Genomic DNA, 25,984 nt, shown 5'->3' on the forward strand with positions numbered 1-25,984 from the left:
TGTGACAAATCTCTTTGAGATTAGTGACGCATAAGCACCCTTGAAATTTGAAATTAAGGAGAATGAAAAAAAAAAGAGATTTAAAATATATACTGAAATTCATCATGATTTTTACTTGTCAGTTTAACAAAGTGACTCAATTGAATACAACTGTAATGATTAATACCAATAATGACTCAGAAAGATATAACACTTGTATAAATTTTTCTGGAAAGCAATTAGGTAGCATATAACCCTGACATGATATATTTATGAGAGATTCCATTCTTAGTAAGCTGTTATAAGAAATGTTTAATCACATGTAAAAATTGTGAAAAACTATATCCAAAGTTTTATTGAGGCATTGTTTATTACTTTGAGAATGGGAAAAAATATTGTCAAAATAGTGCAATTGTTAAACTATGCTATATCATATCTAAGGCAGAAAGTTGTGTTATTTAAAATGATCTTGTGGAGATGGTTATTTTTTTTAAATCTAGTATACTTGATGTGTATATGTAAATTTAAATGTAATGTATACTTTGAGATATGAATACATATGGTAGATATAACATGTTATCACTTTAATTTGGCTACAACCATAAAAGATAAATCCTTTACCCACATTGAGAAAGAGGTAAGTGAAAACTCTCCTAAATTATCTCTAGAAGTTGGTTGGGGGAAGTAATTACAATGTATGTTCTATGGGTCTGATTTACATTCAGATCGGTCCTTTAGCAATAAGTCATATGAAAGATGAGAAATTTTATTCTCTGTCCTCTTTCCTAGAGGAGTATACCCATGACTTCATACACATAAATATAATGAAAAAGAGATTCTGGACTGAGAACATATCCTGGTATTTTCTCCATATCTTGAACTAATTTTAAGGAAGTGCAAACAAAAATCTTGCTGAAGTCATGGTTTTCTCATTACTTGACCCACCCATTCCACCAAAAATGAATCTGAATTATTAGCCCACTTCAGAGTTAAAAATGGGAAAATCAACTTGGAAATTCTTCTTCCTAATGTTCTAGGCTGATAATAAGAAACTAGTTCATGGTAAAGTAAAAAACAAACAAACAAAAAAAATAAAAGAATTCACCTCATTTACTGAGCAGAGATAGTCTACATGTCCTGATTCCCCATGACCAACGCAGGGACACATAAATTCAACCCTCATATTTAGGGTGACAATTAGGGATCTCTCAATTCCATGAGAGAAACTAGGGTGAAGAAAGTAAAAAAGAGAATGAGAGAGGGAGAGGGACAGAGAGAGAGAGAGAGAGAGAACACCATTTGTGTTCTCTGTATTCTTTCACATACATCAACGTTTGGTGTTCCAAAGGAAATTGTTCTAATTTCACCATCAATGATCTCTCAATACTAAAAGAGAAAAGCATTTGAATCAGTAAATGCCGGGGTTCTTGTCCCAGCATCAAGAATGGTTCAGGAATCTGGAGAAGGGGCCGTGCGTAGATGTTAAATAGGAATCCAGAGACTAATAAAGAGTCCGGAGACGAGATATAATTTTGAAAGGCATTTTGGGAGTCAGAGGAGCTTAGCTAAAGGAGCTAAGTTCTAAGATATTAACTCTAAAGTCTTAGGTTCTCTCTGCCCCCAGAACCCCATGCTTTTTATTAACACAATTTGTCCTGAGGCAAGGCAGAGATATACACTTCAAAGGGTAATACAGAAACATTGTCAGAACAGGGGAATTAACCTATGGCTGTTCAGGTATTTGGCCAGTAGGAGGCAATAACATGTAGATTAAGATGCCTTTTAGCTGTCTGGCAGCAAGCAATCAGTTTCCTATTCAGGTTTGGGGAAATGCCTTCAAGCCATTCCCAGATGCAGCCCTGCTGTCATGCTGGAATTAGTCTCTGGCAAGTAAGTGCACAGGTATATGTCTATGAAATCATTCTCTAAATAGAAGACAGATGAGTTAAACTTACCTTACATAATTGTTTGCTGGAGAAGTATATTCATTTCCATTTTCAAGTAACCAGAGCCTAGATCTGGCTAAAAAACCTGAGTGACACAGTACCTCTGTGGTGCTGGAGATGTTAGAATAAATGTTGAACACAGCAATTTATACTGCTACCCCTGGGGAATGGGCCCCTTAAGTTCCCAATCAATTACTAACCTTTAATGCTATAAAAATAAATTAAAATTCAACTAATACTTCATGTGGTATAAGACACATAATTAATCTCTATGGAATATTATACAGAACATTTTAAATGTCCTACTTTATGAAACAGTTGTTTAAAATCAAACGTGTCTCCTTCCAGATTTCCTAGTATTGTATGACATTCCATACCAATGTCATATGTGTGGGTGACAGATCACATTGTCATAATGAAATCACAGGAATGTTTCTCATTAATTCCCATTTTTATACTATTACAAAATCCCCCAATTTCCAACAAAGTACAGTAACTGAAGCCACACCAGAATCCCTTTAAAATGCTAGGAAGAAGATAACCTACTGGTCAGAAGACCAAGTTTGCACTTCTTGAGCACTTGTTATATGTTAGAACCTATTCTAAATATTATATAACATTGACTCATTGCATGATCATGATAACCAATCAAGAGAACAATCCTGTTTCTAGGTCTCTCTTACAAAGGAGATGATGGAGGCACAAGCACTGACTTGTAAACTGGATAATCTCTAAATACATCTCAGGAAAAGGCCCCATGCAACTCTGGGCTGAGGCTGGCATTTCCTTAATGCATGTCCAACGCTGGAGCCATGAGCTGGGACCCTTCAGTGATCTATTCTGGGTGTGCGCTTCTTCTCACTGTCTACTGTCAATGTAGGCCACTACTGGTCTCTGTGTATACTGAGTGTACACATAAACTTCTCAAGGAATGTATATAGTCAAAAGGTAATTTCAAGTAAACCAATTTTATATTCTAAAATACCATACAATAGCTTCCTAAACTTGACATGTCAGAGACAACATCCTAGGCTGAGGGAACATTCTGGTTCTCCGTTCCCACATAATCTTTCACAATTTAAAAAAAAAAAAAAAAAAAACACCTCTTACCAGTCCATATTTTATGTATTATCCCCATGGGCATATATGTGTGGGTCAATATAGAAATAACTGGGGACGTTGTTGGTTTGAAGGATGTCTTCAAATTTTCTGGGTTTTCTGCAATCAAGGAACCTTAAACCCATTCTTCTTTGGTGAAATGTCTATGCAAATATTTTGCCTGTTTGACTTTCTATGCTCTAGTTGTAAGTGTTCTTTATATATTATGGATATAAACCTCCCACCAGATATAAATAACTTGTGCCTTTGGCACTCAAATTTATGTCTATGATGCATTTTTAGTGTTTGCAAATGGCATGAAGTATAGATTTCAGTTCATCTTTTTACATAGGAATAGTCAGTTATTCTTCATCGTTTATTGAAAAAAATAGCCTTGGTAGCTTTGTCAAAAATAAATTAAACATTAATCTGATTAGTTTTTAATTTTCTATGGTTTTACATTGCTATATACATGTACCTTACACCAAGAAAAACACCATTTTTTGTAATTTTTGTGTTAAGTACTATTCTTTTGTTAAACAGCCGGCAATGCACAGGATAGTATCTCACAACTGAAACTATCCAGTACAAAAGATCAATGGCGCTGAGGTTGAACAGACCCACAGACCTGCTCATTATACATTTGACCTTGAACACCATGGACTTCAACAGTGCAGGTTCACTTACGCACAGATTTTTTCCCCAATAAAACATGGAGGTCTATGGACGCAGACAGACAACCATATGCATTGATCTGTGCCATTTTATGCAGAGAATATGAGCCTCTCCAGATTGTGGTATCCACAGGGGACCTGGAACCAGCAGATACTGAGGATAGTTAAGTTTTGGGGGAGTCAAAAGTGATATGCAAATTTTTCACTGCATGGGTGTAGGCACCCTTAATTGCACATTGTTCAACTGTATAATGGTTTTCTATTCAATTTTCTTTTACTTTCCTTTCTTCTGTGTGTGTGTATATGTGTGTTTGATTTCTTTCTGCTTTGTGTTATCTGAGCTTCTTGAATCTGGGTTTGGTGTCTTTAGTTAATTTCAGAAAAATTTTAGCTATTATCTCTACAGATATTTCCTCTGCTGGGACCTTCTCTTTTACCTCTGAGTTTTAAATTATAGTAATTTTTATTATTTGATATATCTTTATTGTTGAAAGTAATACATGTCCCCCCCCCAAGTGAGCATTAATAGACAAGTGAGTAAAAACAAGAATATATATATATATATATATATTAAAAGGCTAATATGCTAAGTGTCCATCCGACCAATCGCTATGACATGCACTGACCACCAGGGGGAAGACGCTCAATACAGGAGCTGCTGTGTCATTCACTGGCCATTTACAGAGAAATGGCTCTGCAGACCTGGCACCCACAAAGCAACACTCAGCTTCCCCCAAGGGGGATACAGGCCCACCACCACCCCAGAGCAACAGCCCACCAAATCACAGCTGGTGCTGCCAAGACCCCATGGCACAAAATTTGGCTCACAGCCCAGCCCAGCCTGGAAATGGTCCCTGTGGCACCAGGTAATAACATCACGTAGTAATGCCCAGCTTTCTCTCCCTAGCGACTAGCCTCTTTGGAGTTTCTTCAGTCCAGGAACATGACTTGCTTTAGAGCCAGATGCAAATATTTCACACTTTAACCAAAGCATTTTCCCATTCCTCATCTCATTTGATCCTCACAGAAGTCCTGGAATAGGTAAATAGGAGACTTGGTGGAATCCTATTTTCTTTTCATTAGCTGGAAAATGGAGATTTAGAAAGCTTAGAAACTTGACCCAACTGAAAGGAAGTAAGAAATAGTGGACCTTGAAAGTGACTTCAGGTTTTCTCACTGCACAGAATATAGTCAAACACTGCTGCAGTTAAATATTTTACCCTTTGTTCTCCCTGCGTGATCTACAATAATAATCTGCTTCATATTGATATTTACTGCTATGTTGCTGAAAATTACCTGAAAGAGAAGTTGAGTTGCTTCACTGGGCTGGAAAAGTTTAGCTAAATTAGAAAGCAGGTCTAATTAATCAAGTTTATTCTATATCTATAAAAGGCTAAATTGACTCACGCATTCGCACTACATATAAAACTCTCATTGGCGCCAGTTGCATGTGTGTGTTTCCATCTGTCATTGTAGATTGTGAATTTGGTTGACATTTCTATTCTAGAGAAAGTACCAGTAGTGATATTAAAATATTTCTTCTAATTAATTTCCTTTCAATGTGCATGGATTTGTGCACCGGATCTCTAGTTTATATAATAAAATATTACTTGGGCATAAAAAAGAATGAAATATTTCTATTTGTTACAACATAAATGGATATAGATGGTATTGTGCTTAGTGAAATGAGTCAGTCAGAGAAAGACAAACACCATATGATTTCACTTAGTGCAATGTAGAAATTGACATAAACATAATGAAGGCACAAATAAATTATCAATGGTATTTATAAATCAGGATTAAATGAAGAAATGTGGTTTAGAAACATATAGGAAGGTTAAGCAAAGGTCATTTCATCACAAGTAAAAATACAACAAAGAACATAAACAGAGGCTACAACTTCACCTATAAATGACAGTAAACATTTGATCCACAAAATATAAAATAAGCATGATGATAAGAAGTAGAAGATACCCCTGGCTGGTCTTGCTCAGTGGATAGAACACCGACCTGTGAACTGAAGAGTCCCAGGTTCGATTCTGGTCAAGGGCACATGCCCAGGTTGCTGGTTCAATCTCTAGTAGGGGATGTGCATGAGAGAGCCAATCAATGGATTTTTTTGCATCATTGATGTTTCTATCTCTCTCTCCCTCTCCCTTTCTCTCTGAAATCAATAAAATATATTTTTAAAAAAGTAAAAGATAAACTAATGAAAAAGTTCAAAGACAAAAATGCTGCCCCTCATAAAGATGGTTATTAAATGCATGTATACATTTTCTACACATATACACATGCAGAGACAGATAGAGCAACAGAGACAAAAACAGAGGATTAATTAAGTGCCATGAATAATCCTAAATTTTTTACACATGACCTATCTCCTAATTTCCCTAAGATTTCTCTGACATAATTATTACTAGTATCTCAATTTTTTTAAATATTAGTCCCTGAAGTTCCAAAAACATTAGAAATTGCAATGACAACAACAAAAATATAATAAAGGAAGCAAACAGTGAACAACAAACAGAATATATACACATATGGAAATCTCACTCTATGCATAAACTGGCAAAGGTGTATTCTTCATTGTAAAATTAGAATAATTCAATTTTGAAATGATAGTACTTTTGATAACAGATCAGAAAATGTGATTCACAAGAGTTCATCATTAACCTTATGACGGGTTTTAAAGCAAACTATATTTGGGCATCTTAACAGTTAAATACCCTTACCCATTTAAAACATTTTAGGTTGAATAAAAGCAAACATATAGGCTGAAAATTTTGAAATATGCTCAACCCTGCACTGGTCAAGTGCAGAGACACAAATGTAAATGAATGAAAATGACTCACTCATAAAGACCTGCCCCTGGCTGTTCTCTTCATTCTGTAACACAGCAGCCCACCAAATTCACCCCACAATAGCCTCCATTATGGAATCCTGGGTCCTACTAAGAAAATATTCTCCAGGAAAATATTTTGGAACTCACAGCTTTTCTGAGAGCTTCTTTAACATCCTTGTTTCTTAGACTATAGATCAGGGGGTTCAGCATGGGAATCACTACAGTGTAGAACACTGTGGCCACCTCATCAGTATCGGCACTGTTGCCCAAACTGGGGCGGAAATAAGTGAATAGGATTGTTCCATGGAAAACAACGATGGCTGTGAGGTGGGAGGCACAGGTGGAAAAGGCTTTGCGTCTTCCCTGTGCAGAGTGCATCCTCAGGATGGTGATGAGAATAAACAAGTAGGAGGTGAGGATGATCACGATGGTGGTGACCTCATTGAATGAGGCCACAATGTATAGCAACAATTCATTCGTAGAGACATCAGAGCAAGCAAGAGATAAGAGAGGGGGCAGATCACAAAAGAAATGGTTAATCACATTTGATCTGTAGGATGGGATCTCAAGAGCTAAACACAAGTGGATCAGAGCACACACAGTCCCACCGAGGTAGCAGGAAGACACCAGCCCCACACAGAGAGTCCGGGACATGGTGACCATGTACAGCAGTGGGTTGCAGATGGCCACAAAGCGGTCATAGGCCATCACGGCCAGCAGGAAGACTTCACTGATTGCATAGGCACAAAATAAGTAAAACTGCACCATGCATCCCAGGAAGGAGATGGCTTTGTCTTCGTTTACAATATTAGCTAGCATCTTTGGCACGATGATTGTAGAATAGCAATAATCTATAAAGGACAGGTGGCTGAGGAAAAAGTACATAGGAGTGTGAAGTCGAGAGCTGACCTGAATCAGTGCAATCATGCCCACATTTCCCAAAACTGTGACTCCATATATGAGAAGGAACACTATGAAAAGAAAGACTCTCAGCTCAGGAACATCTGTTAATCCAAGAAGAATGAACTCTGTCAAAACAGTGCAATTCTCCTCCCCCATTTCCCATATGTCAGGATGGAAAAACCAAATGATAAGTTTTGTATTGCTTCTAGAAAGAGAAGAAAGGAGACAAAAAACATGTATATAATTTTAGAAAAATATAACAGTGATGTCTATGGAGCAGTGTATTTCTGAGATATAACAGAAACAATATTGTCATATAATAAATAATATTAATTGTCTAGTTGGTCCCGCTGATCAAAATTGACTTAAACAAAATCAGAATGGTTCAATGATTCCAACCTTTCTTGATCACAACAGAGTAAGATGATGAATGAAAGTTCAGTAGTTCCATGGGTTTCAAAACAGATTCAATGGTACACTTCAAAGGCACACAGAAATTATCTCCTGTTCTCTGACAAAATATAAATTCTGTCCACCAAGGTAACACTTACTGTGGTTGCATAAAATATAAACTATTCTTTATTTGAATCTATCATGAACATAAATTTTAATAAAAGTTTTTCACAATTCTATTTTTGAGGTGACTATTTTTTGAGATTTGTGACCCATAAAAACCCTTTAAACTTGGAATTATGAAAAAAGAAAATTAAAATATACACTGAAAATTATCATTTTTGTATCAATTTAGCAAAGTGGTTTTATCAATTATAATAGCAATGACCTATGCTATTAAAGACTCAGGAAGATGAAACTTAACTATAAATTTTTCGGGAATATAATTAGGCTGCATATATTAGAAGACTTAACCCTGATAACAATAAAAACTATCTTATACTTTAATGGGAGATTTTAATAAGATATATTAATTACATTGACAAAATTGTGAAAACCTACATCCAAAGCTACATTTCAGCATTGTTTATAATATTAACAATCAGAAAATTTAATTGTCAAAAAGAGCAATTGTTAAACTATGGAGCATCATATTTAGGGTAGAAGGCTATTGTGCTATTTGAAATTATGTTTTGGAGATGGTTAATTTTTAAAAGATACATAATAAAAAACAGGGTGTATACATGTAAATGGAAATGAAGATGTACCTGCGGAGGTATGAATACATATGATAGAGATTTTAAATGTTATTGCTGTAATTAGGCTATAATCAAAAGGTTAATTAATCCTTTACCCACATTTTAAAAGGTTAAGTGAAGAATTTTCCCAGGTTCTCTGAAGTACTTGGTTGGGAAGTGGTTACATTTGTATATTCTATATAAATTAGATCTACCTTTCACACCTATCCTTAAAGAAAAGGCATAAGAAATTAAATAATTTTATTCTTATACCCATGATGTAATACACATATATGTCCTGAAAATTGAGCGAAGATATTCTGGACGGAAAACATAACCCGGTATTTCATCCATATCTTCAGTTAATTTAAAATGAAAGCATATCACCTTCCGAAAATCATGGTTTTCTCATTACTTGAAAAAAAAAAAAAACAACCAACAAAATCCTGAATTCTTTGCCCACTTAAGAGTTAAACCAAGAAAATCAACTTGGAAAAATGTCTTCCTATGTTCTAGGCTGATAATAAGAAACTGCTTTATGGTAAACTGAAAACAAATCTTAAAGACCTCATTTAATGAATAGCCATAGTCCTCATGTCCTGATTATCTCTCCATGACCAACTCTCAGGCACATCAATTCAACCTTCAGAATATAGGGTGACAAAAGTATGGTGGTTACCAGAGGGAAGGGGACTTGGGGTAGTAAAGGGGGAAGAGGGTCAAATATATGGTGACGGAAGATCTGACTTCTGGTAGTGGGCACATGATGCAATATACAGATAGTGTATCATAGAAATGTACACTTGAAAGCTATGTAATGTTATTAAGATGTCACCCCAATAAAGGTAATTAAATGTAATTATAAAAGTTACTCTATTAACATAAAAAAAGAATTAGGGAGTTCCTCCATGGTCACAAATTTTAGATCCCATGACAAAAATTGGTGTGAAACAAAGTGGAAAAGGAGGGGGCGGGGAGAGACTACCATTTGTTTCCTCTGTATTCTTTCATACACATCAACATTTGGTGTTCCAGAGGAAATGGTTCTAATTTCACCATCAACTGTCTCTCAATACTAAAAGACAAAAGCATTTGAACAGTAAGTGCACAGGAATATGGTCTGTGAAATCATTCTCTAATTAGCAGACAAATGAGTTAGCTATATTTTTAAAATCATGTTTTCTGGGAAAACATGTCCATTTTAATTTTCAAGTAACCAGAGCCTAGTTGTAGCTAACACACCTGAGTGACAGACATTTCCTCCCTGGTGCTGGAGATGTTAGGACAAGTGTGGTACCCAGTTAGAGGCTTATATGTAATTTAAGCTCCTGGGGAAGGGTCCCTCAAGTTGCAAATCAATTATTAATTTACATGGTATAACAAAATAGGTAAAAATTAAACTAATACAATGTATGGTGTAATGTATAATAATTAATCTCTATGGAATGCCGTTAAGAAATTTGTTTTTTAAATTATCCCCATTTGGGAAAAACCTATTTACAACCAAAGTGCCTCCTTCTAGATATTATGGTTCATTACAGTCTTACATCCTGATGTCATATAGGTGGGTCACAGCCTATTATTGCCATAACAACACAAATATTTCTTATAAATTCTCCCTTTCTTATGACATTATAAAATCTCCTAAATTCCTATAGGGCACAGTGACTAAAGCCACACCAGAATTCCTTAAATACCATAAAAGTAATGACCCTATTGGTCAGAAAACTATATAACAGTTCGCATTTATTAAGCACTTGTTATGTGTTAGGATCTTTTCTAAATATTATACAATATTCATTCATTTCCTCATGATGATAATCAATAAAGGGATGTATAAGAGGTTTAAGAATATTAGCTTGCTTTTTGAAATTGAGAGCAAAAGCAAAGAAAATATACTCATGTTCTGTTTATGCTTCCTTTCTATCAACTACTGATCAGCGTAAATACATTATCAATTCATCTGGCCACTTAACTAAGGGTATATCTCAGTTTCCTTCATCAGCACTATTATTTTTTTAATACTCAAGTGCCTGACAAACTTTGATTAAGGAAGCATCCATTTCAGAGAAGAATGAACACATCATCCACACAACTAGGTAAAGAGCCAGGCCACCTTGCCCCACTAGGCTCCTTTGTTTTAGAGATCTTGATTGGTTTCTATAACTGACTATGAGGGCTACCTTTTCTTTCTCTTTCTGTGTTTTAAATACCCACTCCGTTTTAAATTCAATATTAGAAGTAAGCTCACACACTTTACAAAGTGTTCTCTCCAATATTTCCAGTACCCAACTAGCACCATATAGTTACTGCAATATTATTGACTATATTCCCTATGTTGTACTTTACATGCCTGTGACTATTTTTTAACTACCAATATGTACATTTTTAAATCCTCACTTGAGAATATCTTTTTATTCATTTTAGATACAGAGGAAGGAAAGAAAGAGAGAGAGAGAGAGAGAGAGAGAGAGAGAGAGAGAGAGAGAGAAACATTGATCAGTTGCCTCCCATAGACGCCCTGGCTGGGGATAACACCTGCAACCTGTTGGTTGTATGGGATGATGCTCCACCCAACTGAGCCACCCAGCCAGGGCTGTGGATTATTTTTGATAGTCATAACTAGAAGGGATGCTGCTGGCATCTGGTTTGTAGAGCCCATGTGTGCTGCTTAACATCCTACAGAGCAACTGATATCACTCCATAAGCAAATTATTGTGTTAAAACTGCTGTCGTTGAAAATCCTTTCTCCATATGTACTGGTTCTTGCATCCCATATTTACTGGTACTGTTTTACTTTGTTTCCTTCTATGATGTGTGTGTGTGTGTGTGTGTGTGTGTGTGTTCATTCTGTCTGGTGTTATCTGAGATTCTTGAACCTGTGGTTTTGTGTCCTTTACTAAATTTTTTAGCCATTATCTCTACACATACTTCCTCTGCCCTAATATCATTCTATTTTACTTCTGAGTTTTCAAATAGACTTATTTAGACTGTTTAATAGTCATACAGCTTAAATACTTTCCCTTGTTTCTGCACTTTTTTTCTCTACATGTAATTTTGAGTATTTTCTACTGATCTATCTGTATGTTCACTAATACTTTGCTTGAGTATGTTAAGGCTACTTCTGTGCGCATATTTATCTCTGGTGGGGTTTTTTTTTCATTATTATTTCTAGCAAATTTAGTTTCCATGACTTAGTAGAAATTCTTAATTTATTCATACATGTTGATAACTTTCCCACTAGTACCCATAGAATTATATTACACTAGAGGCCTGGTGCACACAAATTTGTGCACTCGGGGGGTTCCCTCAGCCCGGCCTATACCCTCTTGTAATCTGGGACCCCTCGGAGGATGTCCACCTGCTGTCTTAGGCCCGCTCCCTGAGGGATCAGGCCCAAAGCTGGCAGTCAGACATCCCTCTGGCAGTCAGATATCCCTCTGGCAGCTTGGCAGCCCTTGGGGGATGTCCACTTACCAGCAGGGAGCAGATCTAAGCTGCAGTCGGACATCCTTACCAACGCTGAGGAGGCAGAGAGGCTCCCGCCACCACTGCTGTGCTGGCAGCCATCAGCCTGGCTTGTGGCTGAGCAGAGCTCCCCCTGTGGGAGCACACTGACCACCAGGGGACAGCTCCTGCATTGAGCATCTGCCCCCTGGTGGTCAGTGTGTGTCATAGTGACCAGTCATTCCCAGTCGTTCTGCTGTTAGGATCAGTTTGCATATTACCCTTTTATTATATAGGATAGAGGCCTGGTGCATGGGTGGGGGCCGGCTGGTTTGCCCTGAAGGGTGTCCTGGATCAGGGTGGGGGTCCCGCTGGGGTGCCTGGCCAGCCTGGGTGAGGGGCTGATGGGTGTTTGCAGTTGGTCACACCCCCTTCAGGGTGGGGGTCCCCACTGGGGTGCCTGACCAGTCTGGGTGAGGGGCTGAGGGCTGTTTTAAGGCTGGCCAAGCCCCCCGACGACAGAAGCTCCCAGCCTCTCCTTTTTTTCTTTTTTCTTTTTTTATTCTGGGATTTATTTACCTTCTATAATTGAAACTTTGTAGCCTTGAGTGGAGCTCAGAGCCAGCCAGGGCAGGTGGAAAGCTTGGCTTCCTCCATCGCCAGGGGCAACCTAAGCCTCCTGCTTGCTCCAGCACCATGGCAACGGCTGGCTAAAAGCAGGTATCTAGGGTTTATTTATCTTCTATAATTAAAACTTTGTTGCCTTGAGTGGAGCTCAGAGCCAGCCGCAGCAGGCGGGAAGCTTGGCTTCCTCCATCACTGGAGCAAGCAAACCTCTTGCTTGCTCCAGCTCCGTGGCTGCTGGCCACCATCTTGCTTGGGTTAATTTACATATAGTCACTCTGATTGGCTGGTGGACATGGCTTAGGTGTAGCGAAGGTATGGTCAATTTGCATGTTTGTCTTTTATTAGTGTAGATAGCATGTCTGATATCTCTAACATTTAAGTTATTTTCCAAATCTGACTCTGCTAATGTCTTTGTTTCCCCATAACCATTTTCTCCTGCTCATTTGTGCTATGTCTATATTTTTTTAATGCATATCATGTGAAGGTCAATAAAGAATGAAGTAAGCAGCATTTTGCCTGAAAATGATTTCTATCTTTTGCTTTAACCTAGGTTTCAGTTTTGTTAATAATATGATTACCTCTGTTTTCCACAAACTTCTAATTCATCTATTGCTATTTTATTTGATGGTGGGAGTTGGTTTGCCAGAGATTCTAAAAATGTAATCCATCCTAAGCTGTAGGTCTTCTCTTTGCATATGGACCTCTTTCTAGATTCTTTTCCTTCTCCTAGCAATGAATTCTGTTACTGGAAACTCTATTCTTTTGTTAGTTGATTACCCAGTGAGCTCAACTATCTGATGGGCTTTCCAGAAAGTTTTTAAGCTTACAGAATATCTAATTTTTTGTATTATAACATAGGAAGCAAATTTCTTTCTAGTTTACTATCTTCTATGCTTCAGCCAAAAGTCTGATTACATTGGTTTAAACAAGATTCAAGTAAGTGTAAGTGCAATATTTTTTTTAGTTGTCATTTAGAATAATACTAAAGACATTTTAAAATTTCTCTGAATCTGAGAAAGTAAATTTTTCTAGTGACTGCATATTAATTTCATTTTAAAATAAATATATTACCAGGAATATAATTATATGTATTAAATTATTAAAATTAACATTTATAAAAAGGGCTCATGAAAATATGTAATAGATTGTGACTTTCAAGTAGTCTACAACCAATATGTCCTCAAATATAGCAATATGATAATAGGAGTGCACAATAAATACTAGTTTAGACTCTGTTACAATTCAAACTCTATTGAAAAGGACAGCTTTTAGTTATAATTATTCCTACTGTTTCCAAAGCCAGGTCCTCCTACCACTGTCCATACCTATGAAAAAAATATGAAATGTACCTCAACATAATAGAAGTCATATATGACAAGCCTATAGCTAACAACATTCTCAGTGATGAAAACTGAAAGCATTTTCTATAAGATCAGGAAAAAGACCTGGATCCACTCTAGCCAATTCTATTCAACACAAGATTGGGAGTTCTAGCCAGGGCAAAGACAATAAATATAAAGAAAAATAAATACATGTCATTCTAATACAACTCTGTAGAATAGTTAAAATTAAATATGACTCAAGGACAAAGAAATAATGTGAAATCTGATGATCCATGTATTTTAAATTAATCATGATGGAAATAAAAGCTATGGTATACACGGATAATAATAGGTTTTTCTTTTTCAAGTTAAATTTGTGATGAATTTTTTATGTCAACTAAAAATTTAACAGATATATAGATTTTAAAAATTAACTCATTTAAATGACACGTGAGTAAAAAATTTAAATAACACTAACATAAATCATGTTCTGCATAGCAGCTGTAAGAGGTGCCAAAGAAGATTCAAAATCTCAAATGACAGAATGGAATAAGATGAAATGTTACATCTATATTTATTGAAAAGTGTAGTGCCTCTGTGGTTGAAATCTCAATTACCCATCTTTATTTTGTCACTCACTAATTCTAATACATTGGTCAGAGCACTTAAACTATACATTTTCATTTCCTCAAAATAAAAGTTGATTTCTACCTCTAACTTTACAAAAATATAATCATCCTACACTAAGATAGAGAAAAATACATAAAAAAATTGTAAACATGAGTTTTTCATAGATTCCAATCAAGAGTAATATAACATCTTTGCTATTTTTACATTATTGTTCCAGATAATTTAAATTTAAGTTAGTGACAATATACAAAGGAAGGTAGCTTATTTGTAAATATGTAAAACATTTTGGTTATAATTGTATATGTAAATATTTATGAAATTTTGATATTATTTTAATTTATCATTGTAAGTTTAAAATCATATAACCATACCAAATTATTTCATGAACCCCTATCAGACTGCTGCCTGGTTCATTTTACCCTCACAAAAACAACCAGAATTTTTCCTCCCAATAAGTTTCTGAATAATCTGGAATTTTATCCAAACGCAAACAGTGCAGGACAAAAAAAAAAAAAAGAAAATATAAGGAATTCAAGTAAAATTGATGATGGGCTTAAAAAGATGTACAAAGTTACAGAATTTTAAAAATTAGATACCTGTGTGTATGAGGGCATCTTTCAATAAATATGACTACTATAAGAGAAAAATGAATCCTCCCTAATATACACAATAATCTAGATTTATTATTTCTTTGTTTAGATTGTCATTGAAATTGACATTTAATTTAAAACAACATTCCAAGCCACGGAAAGCAATTAGCTCTCAATGCTTACAACAAATATACTCAATTACGTAATGAAGACTGCCTAGAGAGTCCAGATGAAAAGAACTGAGATGTGCTCTTGGTCAAGCTGCCATATACATTAATTATACATGTATGCTGATTGTCAGGTAATCAAAAGTAAGTATAAAGATAAGTGAACCAAAACACCTCACTCATAAATACCTACCCATTGGCTGTTCTCTGTACTCCAGCACAGCAGCCCACCCATTCATCCCTCCACCAGCCTCCACTATGGGGCCTGAGTCCTGCTAAGAAAATATTCTCAGAGAAAATATTTTGGAAGCCACCACTTTTCTGAGAGCTTCTTTAACATCTTTGTTCCTCACACTATAGATCAGGGGGTTCAGCATGGGAATCACTACTGTGTAGAACACTGTAGCCACCTTGTCAGTATCTGTACTATTGCCAGTACTGGGCCGACAATAAGTGAAAAGGATTGTTCCATGGAAGACAACGATGGCTGTGAGGTGGGAGGCACAGGTGGAAAAGGCTTTGCGTCTTCCCTGTGCAGAGTGCATCCTCAGGATGGTGATGAGAATAAACAAGTAGGAGGTGAGGATGATCACGATGGTGATGATCTCATTGAAAGTGGCTACAATGTAAAGCAGCAGTTCATTCATAGAGACATCAGAGCAAGCAAGAGATAAGAGCGGGGGCAGATCACAAAAGAAATGGTTAATCACATTTGATCTAAAGGATGGGATCTCAAGAGCTAAACACAAGTGAATCAGAGAACACACAGTCCCACCGAGGTAGCAGCAAGACACCAGCCCCACACAGAGAGTCCGGGACATGGTGACCATGTACAGCAGTGGGTTGCAGATGGCCACAAAGCGGTCATAGGCCATCACAGCCAGCAGGAAGACCTCGGTTACCACGCACGTGCAAAACAAGTAGAATTGCACAGCACATCCCAGGAAGGAGATGGCTTTGTCTTCCTTTACAATATTAGCTAGCATCTTTGGCACAATGATTGTGGAGTAGCAATAATCTACAAAGGACAAGTGGCTGAGGAAAAAGTACATGGGAGTGTGAAGGCGAGAGCTGACCTGAATCAGTGCGATCATGCCCACATTTCCCAAAACTGTGACTCCATAGACCAGAAGGAACAGCATGAAAAGAAAGACTCTCAGCTCAGGAACATCAGATAATCCTAGAAGAATGAACTCCGTTGCGATGGTACAGTTTTCCTTGCCCATGTCCCCACTTCAAGGGAGTTGGAGAAAAATATTAACAGTTATTCTCCATTATATGATCCCAAATTCAGTTTTGACTGTCTCCTAAAAAAGACATGAAAATAAGTAGGATAGTTAATTTTTTCTGCAAATGGGACATTGCTCTTGTGAAGTTTAGAAAATGCCCAAACATTGTTGCATACAAATGCATAGAGCTCACAGTTTCATTCACAGGTCACACAAAAGCATTCATATCCATCGACTCAGTGTGAGTCCTAACGCTAGTTCTACACAATTTTGGGCCTGGAAGGGAATCATTGTAAGACATCCAATATTATTTAATTAGCCATCTTGTTTTATAAAATTTTAATCCCTTTTTCCTGCTGACTTTTTAGTCAATATTGGGAAAATTGGGATCCCAAGGAAATAATTTTTTTTAATTATTATACTGTTTACCACTGAAATGCTGAGAAGTATGCTTAATTGATTGCTAAACCACAAGTTTTTCTACCAATATTTTTTAGAAGGCAAAAGTAGTTTTTATGCATTTTTCTATGAAATTAGCATAGTGATATTGTTAACTAGCTATTTAATGTCAGCCATTATTTAGTGAATTGGTACTCTTGGATTCAAACTGCCTGCAACTATGACTCTGAAGCCTTATAATGACCTATTTGACAAATGAATTTACTGCTTTAAATTTATTTTAAGAACTAATCAAAGAGGTGAATATGAAATTATTAACAAGAATATTTGCTGCCACACTGCAGCATTATTGATGATAGTAAAACTTAGAAATAAAGTGTCAAGCAGGATGGAATTTATCAGAGTTATGGTACCTATATATTATGGACAAGTACACAGCTATTAAACTTATTTTTTAATAACTTTAATGACTTGTAAAATGACTATGCTAAAATGTCATTATAAAATCGTAAGCCATGTTGCACAGATATTATATATGTATACATAATTTGAATTGTATATTTAAGCCTCACAACACACATAAAATGTAAATATTTTATTCCAATTGTTTTTTAAAACACACAATATAGAAACTTGCCTGAATTCTTACAAAACATATTATGGTATCGGCTCAGGAAGAAGCATGTGATTTTTTTTTACTATATTTTATTGATTTTTTACAGAGAGGAAAGGAGAGAGATAGTTAGAAACATCAATCAGCTGCCTCCTGCACACCCCCCACTGGGGATGTGCCCGCAACCAAGGTACATACCCTTGACCAGAATCGAACCTGGGACCTTTCAGTCTGCAGGCCGACGCTCTATCCACTGAGCCAAACCGGTCCCGGCATGATTTTTAAAATATATATTTTTTATTTATTTCAGAGAGAAAATGAGAGGGAGAGAGAGATAGAAACATCAATGATGAGAGAGAATAATTGACCAGCTGCCTCCTGCAAGCCCCACAGTGGTTTCGTGGATGGAGTTAGTGAGAGAGCAGGAGAATGAAAAGAGAGAAATCAAGCATTCTCCCCAATTTGTTTACACTCTCCCCTTTTACACTAAAAGCTGTTACAAGATCTTTGGTTCTGCAAATCAGATTGTTCCCATTTCTCATCATAGGGATGCGGCTAAATACCCTACGATATACACAATGGCCTCCCCTTTTTCCCCCAACACACACATACCGACAACACATGCAAACATCAAAATATGATGTGGCCCAAAATATCAATAGTTTCAAAGTTGAGAAACCTGCTATGGAGAGACAATTCAAAGTGCTTTGCACATGGCCAAGGTAATTCCCCCCCTTTGAGCTTCAGAGGGGGTGCAGCTGCCTGTCCCCTCTATAAGCAGTTCTCAGGCCCCTTGCCGCCACTCAGCCTCAGGGTGACCATCAGGAGGGTCTCCATGCAATTTCTACCAGGTTTCGTGGATAGAGTTAGTGAGAGAGTAGGAGAATGAAAAGAGAAATCAAGCATTCTCCCCAATTTGTTTACACTCTCCCCTTTTACACTAAAAGCTGTTACAAGTTCTTTGGTTCTGCAAGTTAGATTGTTCCCATTTCTCATCAAGATTATTTCTCAATACACAGAGAAAGTATTTTCACAAAGGAGTGCTCAAAATATGACATTTCTTGAGACACTAATTAAGAGAGGGGCAAATACAGGTTTTAAAAAATATGACTAGTACTACTGCCCTCCTTTGCAATTCTTTCTTCTCTTACACAGGGCTATAATAAATTACCTCAAGGAGAAAATAAAAAGAACAAGCTTCCAGGTCCCAGAAAATAACATGTATGTCCACTCCAAAAAAACAGAGTGTATAGTCCAACCAACCAACCTGCGGGACAGACATTGCTTCCCCTGTTTCTGAAGATGTTATGATGGGAAATATTATAGCTTTATGGTGTGTGTGTGTGTGTGTGTGTGTGTGTGTGTGTGTGTGTGTGTGTGTGTCCCTGGGGTCCATGGTCCTTAAGCTTCCCTAAATAATTGTTGATCTCTGTGGAACACCAACAAGATACCAAGAAAACACCACCATCTTGGTACTCAAATCAGTAATGACTTCTATGAGATATTAACAGGGGGAAATTATCCCAAGTTGTTATATATTGCTATAGTCCAGTATGATGCCTTGAGAGCTCAGAGTGAATTTCAAGGCGCTGTATGCTTCATCCAAGCATCGATCTGTGAACCAGAGATCACACTGATGTTATGAAATCTGTAAATAGGGCTTATAAACTTCGCCTGTCTTATATTCAAAAGCTCCTTCCTTAAGAGCATAGGGTGTGAAAGCACACCAGAGTTCTGCCAAATACCAGAAAGGGGTAGGAACAACCAACCTTCTCGTTGACCAATTTCTATATGCTAAGTACTGTTCTGAATACAACTATTAAGACATTTCATCTTCAAACACTAAATCAAAAAGGCATATACATCCATATGTTCATTGCAGCATTATTTGCAATAGACAAGATATGGAAGCCACTTATGTGTCCATCAATAAATGGATATAAATAAGTGGTGTGTATATACAATGAAATATGACTCCACCTTAAAAAAATCTTGCCATCTGCAACAACATAGTTGGACCTAGAGGGTATTTTGCTGAGCAAAATAAGTCAGACAGAGAAAGACAAATACCATATGACTTCACTTATATGTGGAATCTAAAGAGCAAAATAAATGAATGAACAAAATAAAAACAGGTTCACAGATACAGAGAACATTTTGATGGTTGACAGATGAAAGAGGGATTGGGAGGTTGGGTGAAAAGGATGAAGGGACTGAGAAGTACAGATTGGTAGATACAGAATAGTCACAGGAGATGTAAAGTACAGCATAGTACTTTATAATATTTTAATAATAGTGTAATAGCCATGTATAATGTCAGATGGGCACTAGATTTATCAGGGTCTTCGTTTAGTATGTTATATAAATGCTTAATCACCGGGTTGAACACCTGAAACTAATATAACAGTACATACCAACTATGATTGAAAAATTAAAAAATTATTAAAAAGACATTTTCTTTTTATAAAAATAAGTGAGACTAGTACAGTTACACACCTTTACAAATGAGGTGACTGAGGCGCAGACAGGTGTAACTTGCCCGAAGTCACACGTGGAATGACTGATAGGATGAGGCCATACGCTGCTTTTGGGTTTGTGGGGCCCGTATGACTGTGTGGGGAAGAGCAGGGCTACTGAATGGTGCCAGGATGCCATCCTCCTTACTCAGTGCCAGAGGCCGCAAAATGAGATGCCTCTGGTGGGGTAGGTGGACTACACTCTGGTTTTTTGGAAATGGACATGCATGATACTTCCTGGGATCTGGAAGCTTGTTTCTATTTTCTCCTGGGGGTAATTTATTACAGCCATGTGTAAGAGAAGGAAGAATTGTAAAGGAGGGCAGTAATATTAGAAATTATTTTTTAAATCCGTATTTAGCCCTCTCTTAATTAGAGTGTCTTAAGAAATGTCATGTTTTGATATCATTTAGGGATACATTAATTAATTGAAATTAAAAATCCAAACACATATTTCTCATAAAAAGAAATATTTCTTAAACATTCTTTAATTTTTGATTAATTATATTATATCCAAAGTTGCAATGCAATTATGTTTCAATTAGTGGTATAATTATCATTGTGTCATTGCCAAGTTAACTTAATCCAGAAAGAAAAACTCTTGATATTCCCAAAGCATTACGATCAAAAGAAATAAAAAACATTAATGTAATTAATACAATTATAATGTTCAATGGAAGGGAATACAGCTGAATATGAGTATAGAAGAAGGAAAGACACAAATCTGACTATTTCAGATGTTCTTATTCATGTGTTTTAAATGAATTATTCTATGCAATGGAAATTACACTTTTCACTGTTATTTAAATTTATGGTGAAATATTTAAATGTAAAATTAAACTTCTGCTATATGCCTTTTCAGAATTAACTAAAAGGCATATAAACACAAAAATGTAAAGAGGACTAATATAAACCATGTTCTGTTAAGAAGCAATACAATCTACTATAAAGAATCTGAAATGTCATAACTTGAAAATGAATAAATATAAGATCATATGCCAGTGTTTAGTGAAAAATATGCTTGCTAATGTGTCTGGGGTCTTAAATGATGGCTTTAATTCTGTGAATGATTGCTTTTGCAACCTTGGCCAGGTCACTGAAATAATATGGGCCTTGGTTTCCTCAGAATAAAAGCCAAGTGGGTTGTATTATTTCTACCACAACATGTGACCCTCCTTAGCCCATGCAGGATGGAAATAATTAACATAATGTATAAAAAGAGATTACCCTTTATTGATTTTATTTGAGGTTAATATAAATAATTTCCTAATTTGAAAGACAATTAAAAATGGTATAAATTCTAGATGTGTGGAGAAAGATAACTTTGTGAACACCCAGAGCAGCCTCGAACAGACTGTCAAACTACAGCCGGAAGGCTGGGGAAGGTTGGGGAGAGGGGGTAAGGGATCAACCGAAGGACTTGTATGCATGCACATAAGCATAACCAATGGACACAAGACACTGGGGGGTAGGGGGGGCCGTAGGAATGTCAAGGGGAGGAAAAAAGAGACATACGTAATACTCTTTGTAATACTTTAAGCAATAAAACAAAATTTTAAAAAAAGAAACAGAAATCATTAGGAGAGAAAAGCATTCCCTAATTAGGCATCGGATATTTACAACAATGTTTCTTACATATTTTATCATTCTGTACACAATGATTAGTTATTTATAAAATAATGCATAGCAATGAAACATTTTTAAAATGATGATCATAAGTTCAAAATAATGCAAATATTCCAAATAACTTTATTGAGCCCATATAAAATTGTTCTCCGGGTTATTTTTCTTCTTTGCCAAAACAATTGGAAATTTATTTCTTCCATTACATTAATGATAGTAGAGAGAATGCAGGAGGGTGCACAAGTTACTCAAGCAAAAGTGATGACGTTAACAACATCAGGTATTTTTAATTGGCCAGTTTGAACAGGTCTCAATGCTAACAACTCTCTGGTTTTCATTTTATTTCGAATAAGATTATGTAGACAATTAGTTTTCAACACTTAAGGCACTTCCAAGCACATTTTTTTTAAGATGGGAGTTCAATTTGAGGATTCAGAGATTATGCTAATGTTCAGACAAAAATAATAAGGATAAAGTTTTTTATCTTTTCAGGCAGAAAAATAGCATGCAATACAGGTAGGGCAGGCTCTAACCATGCTTACCTCTTGCTTCTAAGATTTTCTAAGATCCAATCTACCATTTTTGAGTGGTTGGTGAAGCCTATCATAGCTTATTATACCGCCACACTGGAGCTCCTTTGAAAACACATTCAGGATATAGACCATGTAGTTTCAATTTCCCAGTCATGCCAAGTTACCTGTATGTACAATACAGCTCATGCAGACGCGTGCTCGCCCACGCGCGCGCACACACACACACACACACACACACACACACACACACACATTATGCAGTATTCTCTCAATTAAAAATTTGTTGGGCCATTGACTCAGTATTACATTCTGAACTCTTTATTTTGTTAGGCTTTTGTCTACTGAATAAAACTCCTACCTTATTGAAATGTGTCTCCCGAAACTGTCTATTCTGCTATCCAAGGCCAAGTGCAAACAATGCCTATTTTATGAAGGCATCTCTCCAAAGTCCCTAAATAGATTTGAACTTTTCTTTCTCTCAAACCCTTTATGATACTTATTTTCTATCTTATACAATGGCCACTTTCTTCATTGCCCTACTGTCAACACTAGATGTTGCATTCCTTGAAAATGAAGACTATATCTTAACTGCTATTTGTATCTTTATAAGAGAAATCCATGTGTTTATTGAAGGCCTAGTCTACTCCAGGCATGTTATATGAAAGAGGGATGAAATTAATGTTTATTGAGATTCTATAAGGTATTCCACAGGCTACCTATACTAACTTTTAATCTTTACAATCAGATTAGGAGCCAGTTTATTTATCTCAAATTTGTAAATGAAAAATTAAAGTGAAAGAAACTGATGATTTTTCTTCAGTAAGAGACAGACTTAATTTTGGTCTCTTTGAGTCAAGATCCATGTCCTTTCCACTCTACAACATTAGCTCTTCAATAATTTAAAAAATATCTCTTTAAAATAAACCTTTAAGGACATACTTTATTTGCATGTAGGTACAAACTCTACTGAAACAATATGCTCAACAAGAAAAGACTTTAGTGTCCATTAGCTTGCTGACTGTATCCTTGACATCTTTATTTCTCAGGCTGTAGATCAGGGGGTTCAACATAGGGATGACCACTGTGTAAAACACAGAGGCCACTTTGACTGTGTGCCTGGAGTTTTGGGAGTTGGGCACACAGTAGAGGAAGAGGATGGTGCCGTGGAAGATGGTGATGGCCGTCAGGTGTGAGGCACAGGTGGAGAAGGCTTTGCGGCGACCGCTGGCTGAATGCATCTTGAGGATAGTGACAAGAATAAATACGTAGGACATGAGAATAATGAGTAGTGTGCTGACCTCATTAAAGGTGGCAAAAATAAAAAGCAGCAACTGGTTGACATAAGTATCAGAGCAAGAGAGGGAGAGCAGTGAGGAGAACTCACAGAAGAAGTGGTTGATTGTGTTGAACCCCTCAAATAATAGCCTGAGAGCAGAACATGTGAGTATCAAGGAGCACGCCACTCCCCATGCATACGATCCGAACACGAGCATGGCACAGAGCTTCTGGGACATGGCAACTGTGTAGAGCAGAGGGTTGCAGATGGCCACAAAGCGGTCATAAGCCATCACAGCCAATAAAAAGGATTCCGTTACCACAAAGGTACAAAAGAAAAAGAATTGTACAACACATCCCAGAAATGAAATGGTTCTGTCTTCTACAACTAGGTTCACCAGGGTCTTGGGGGCAATGATGGAGGAATAGCAGAAATCCACAAACGAGAGGTGGCTGAGGAAAAAGTACATGGGGGTGTGCAGCTTGGGGTTAATTTTGATGATGACAATAATCCCAATATTCCCTACAACAGTGACGCTGTAAATGGCCAGAAAAATCAAGAAGAGTGGGACCTGCAGTTCTGGGTAATCTGAGAAGCCCAAGAGCGTGAACGTGGTCCCACTTTTATTCCTCTCCGACAGTATCATGGTTTCTGTTTCTCAGAATCTGAATGAGTCCTGAAAAGAAAAATATTAAACCAAGTGAGGGTATAAAAAGCTGGGTTAATATTCCTTATCAAACTGGTAAATGCAGCAAAAATGTCTTTCAGAATTTCTCTATGGGTTTATTATGCAAGTTATGCTGAATGTATAATATTTTTAAGCATGATAACATTTTTAAATTTTTCTTTATGTAAAAAATACAATTATTGAATTAATTTTCTAAGTTCTCAATTGTACTATTTAATATTTAAAAATAGTATGAGCTCAAGGGAATTATGGTATTTTTAATCAAATCCACCCATAACACTTTCAGCTCTCCTTTTTTTAATGTCATAAAAGATAAGCCTAACATCACTGATTTTGTCAATTATGCAATCAGCAATAAAAATGAGAAATTTCTAAAATTAATGTTTGCCTCATACATTCACACTGTGACATTAAGAATTAATACTCCTGCCCTGACCGGTTTGGCTTAGTGGATAGAGCGTCGGCCTGCGGACTGAAGGGTCCTGGGTTCGATTCCGTCAAGGGCATGTACCTTGGTTGCAGGCACATCCCCAGTGGGGAGTGTGCAGGAGGCAGCTGATCGATGTTTCTCTCTCATCGATGTTTCTGACTCTCTGTCCCTCTCCCTTCCCCTCTGTGAAAAATCAATAAAAAAATTTAATACTCCTAACACTTTAAATTTGTGCCTTTGTTGTTAATTTCATATAGCACTTTAATCTTTTCCTTTGTTACAATATATTTTTATTAATTTCAGAGAGAACGGGAAAGGAAGAGAGAGATAGAAACATCAATGATGGAGAATCATTGATCAGCTGCCTTCTGCATACCCTACACTGGGGATGGGGCCCACAACCTGGGCTTGAGCCCTGACCAGGAATCAAACTGTGACTTCCTGGTTCATAGGTTGACGCTCAACCACTGAGCAATGCCAGCCAGGCTAATCTCTTCCTTTTCTGATCCAGTAAGCCTGATATAAAAATAAATCTTTACTGTTTTCAGATAGCATTGCCCTCAATGCAGGGAGTCCTAGTTGTCAATACTTCCTCACTGCTTGAGAAATAATAAAATTAGGACAAATGATAGATAATCTAGTCTGCTTTCTTATTCTCGAAGTGATAAAACAGAAGCTGGAGAAACCATGACTTTCCCAATGACATGCAAATAAGGAGCAATTTAAATGGCTATGACTAAACCCTCATTTCCAAACTCCCAGCAGTATGTTCATATTTTATGCTGCACTCTGATCCATGTTCAAGGTCTAGATGCTAAGGTATTCCCTTTATTATTAATAGTCATACGTTATGACAAACTGCAGATGTTATGTGTATAAGCAGTAGCCCAGTGACAGGGTACATCTGAAAGCAGCAGCAATATGAACTGAAAAGGGATTTAGGATTTTATTTTCTCCCAGGAATAACTAACAATAAAGACTCTGACTGAAAGACTTCCCTTTCCTAGGCTCTCACTCTCTCTCTCTCTCTCTCCCCACCCCCCCCCCCCCGCCCCAGCTTCCTTCAACACCTATATAATGTTCATTCTGTCACTATATCACCTATAAAGGAGAATTAAAAACTGCACTAGAAAGTCATTTTATGAGACAAAATAGTAATACAGAATTACACAAGGCAAGGCAAAAGTAGGTTTGTATGGAAATTAATACAATACTTAATAAGTAATAATACAAGAATAAACTCTGTGTTTCTCACACTCACAACTGTACAGGGCAAAAGCCTACTTTTCTGACCCTATATTTCTCTAATTGCTGCCTAACAC

General features: G+C 36.8%; 3 protein-coding genes across 3 annotated transcripts; all 3 read right to left on the reverse strand.

Moving 5' to 3' along the window:
* Positions 1 to 6,647: 6,647 nt before the first annotated feature.
* Positions 6,648 to 7,598, reverse strand: LOC118665487 (olfactory receptor 5L1-like). Its single transcript, XM_036326934.1, has one exon. It carries the CDS (start codon positions 7,596 to 7,598, stop codon positions 6,648 to 6,650), a length of 951 nt encoding a protein of 316 aa, XP_036182827.1.
* Positions 7,599 to 15,630: 8,032 nt separating this feature from the next.
* Positions 15,631 to 16,581, reverse strand: LOC118665488 (olfactory receptor 5L1-like). Its single transcript, XM_036326935.1, has one exon. It carries the CDS (start codon positions 16,579 to 16,581, stop codon positions 15,631 to 15,633), a length of 951 nt encoding a protein of 316 aa, XP_036182828.1.
* Positions 16,582 to 23,248: 6,667 nt separating this feature from the next.
* On the reverse strand, positions 23,249 to 24,190 carry LOC118663993 (olfactory receptor 5D18). Its single transcript, XM_036323899.1, has one exon. It carries the CDS (start codon positions 24,188 to 24,190, stop codon positions 23,249 to 23,251), a length of 942 nt encoding a protein of 313 aa, XP_036179792.1.
* Positions 24,191 to 25,984: the final 1,794 nt, after the last annotated feature.

Source organism: Myotis myotis, unplaced genomic scaffold (assembly GCF_014108235.1).
Source record: "Myotis myotis isolate mMyoMyo1 unplaced genomic scaffold, mMyoMyo1.p scaffold_m19_p_10, whole genome shotgun sequence".
In the NCBI taxonomy this organism is placed as follows: domain Eukaryota; kingdom Metazoa; phylum Chordata; class Mammalia; order Chiroptera; family Vespertilionidae; genus Myotis; species Myotis myotis.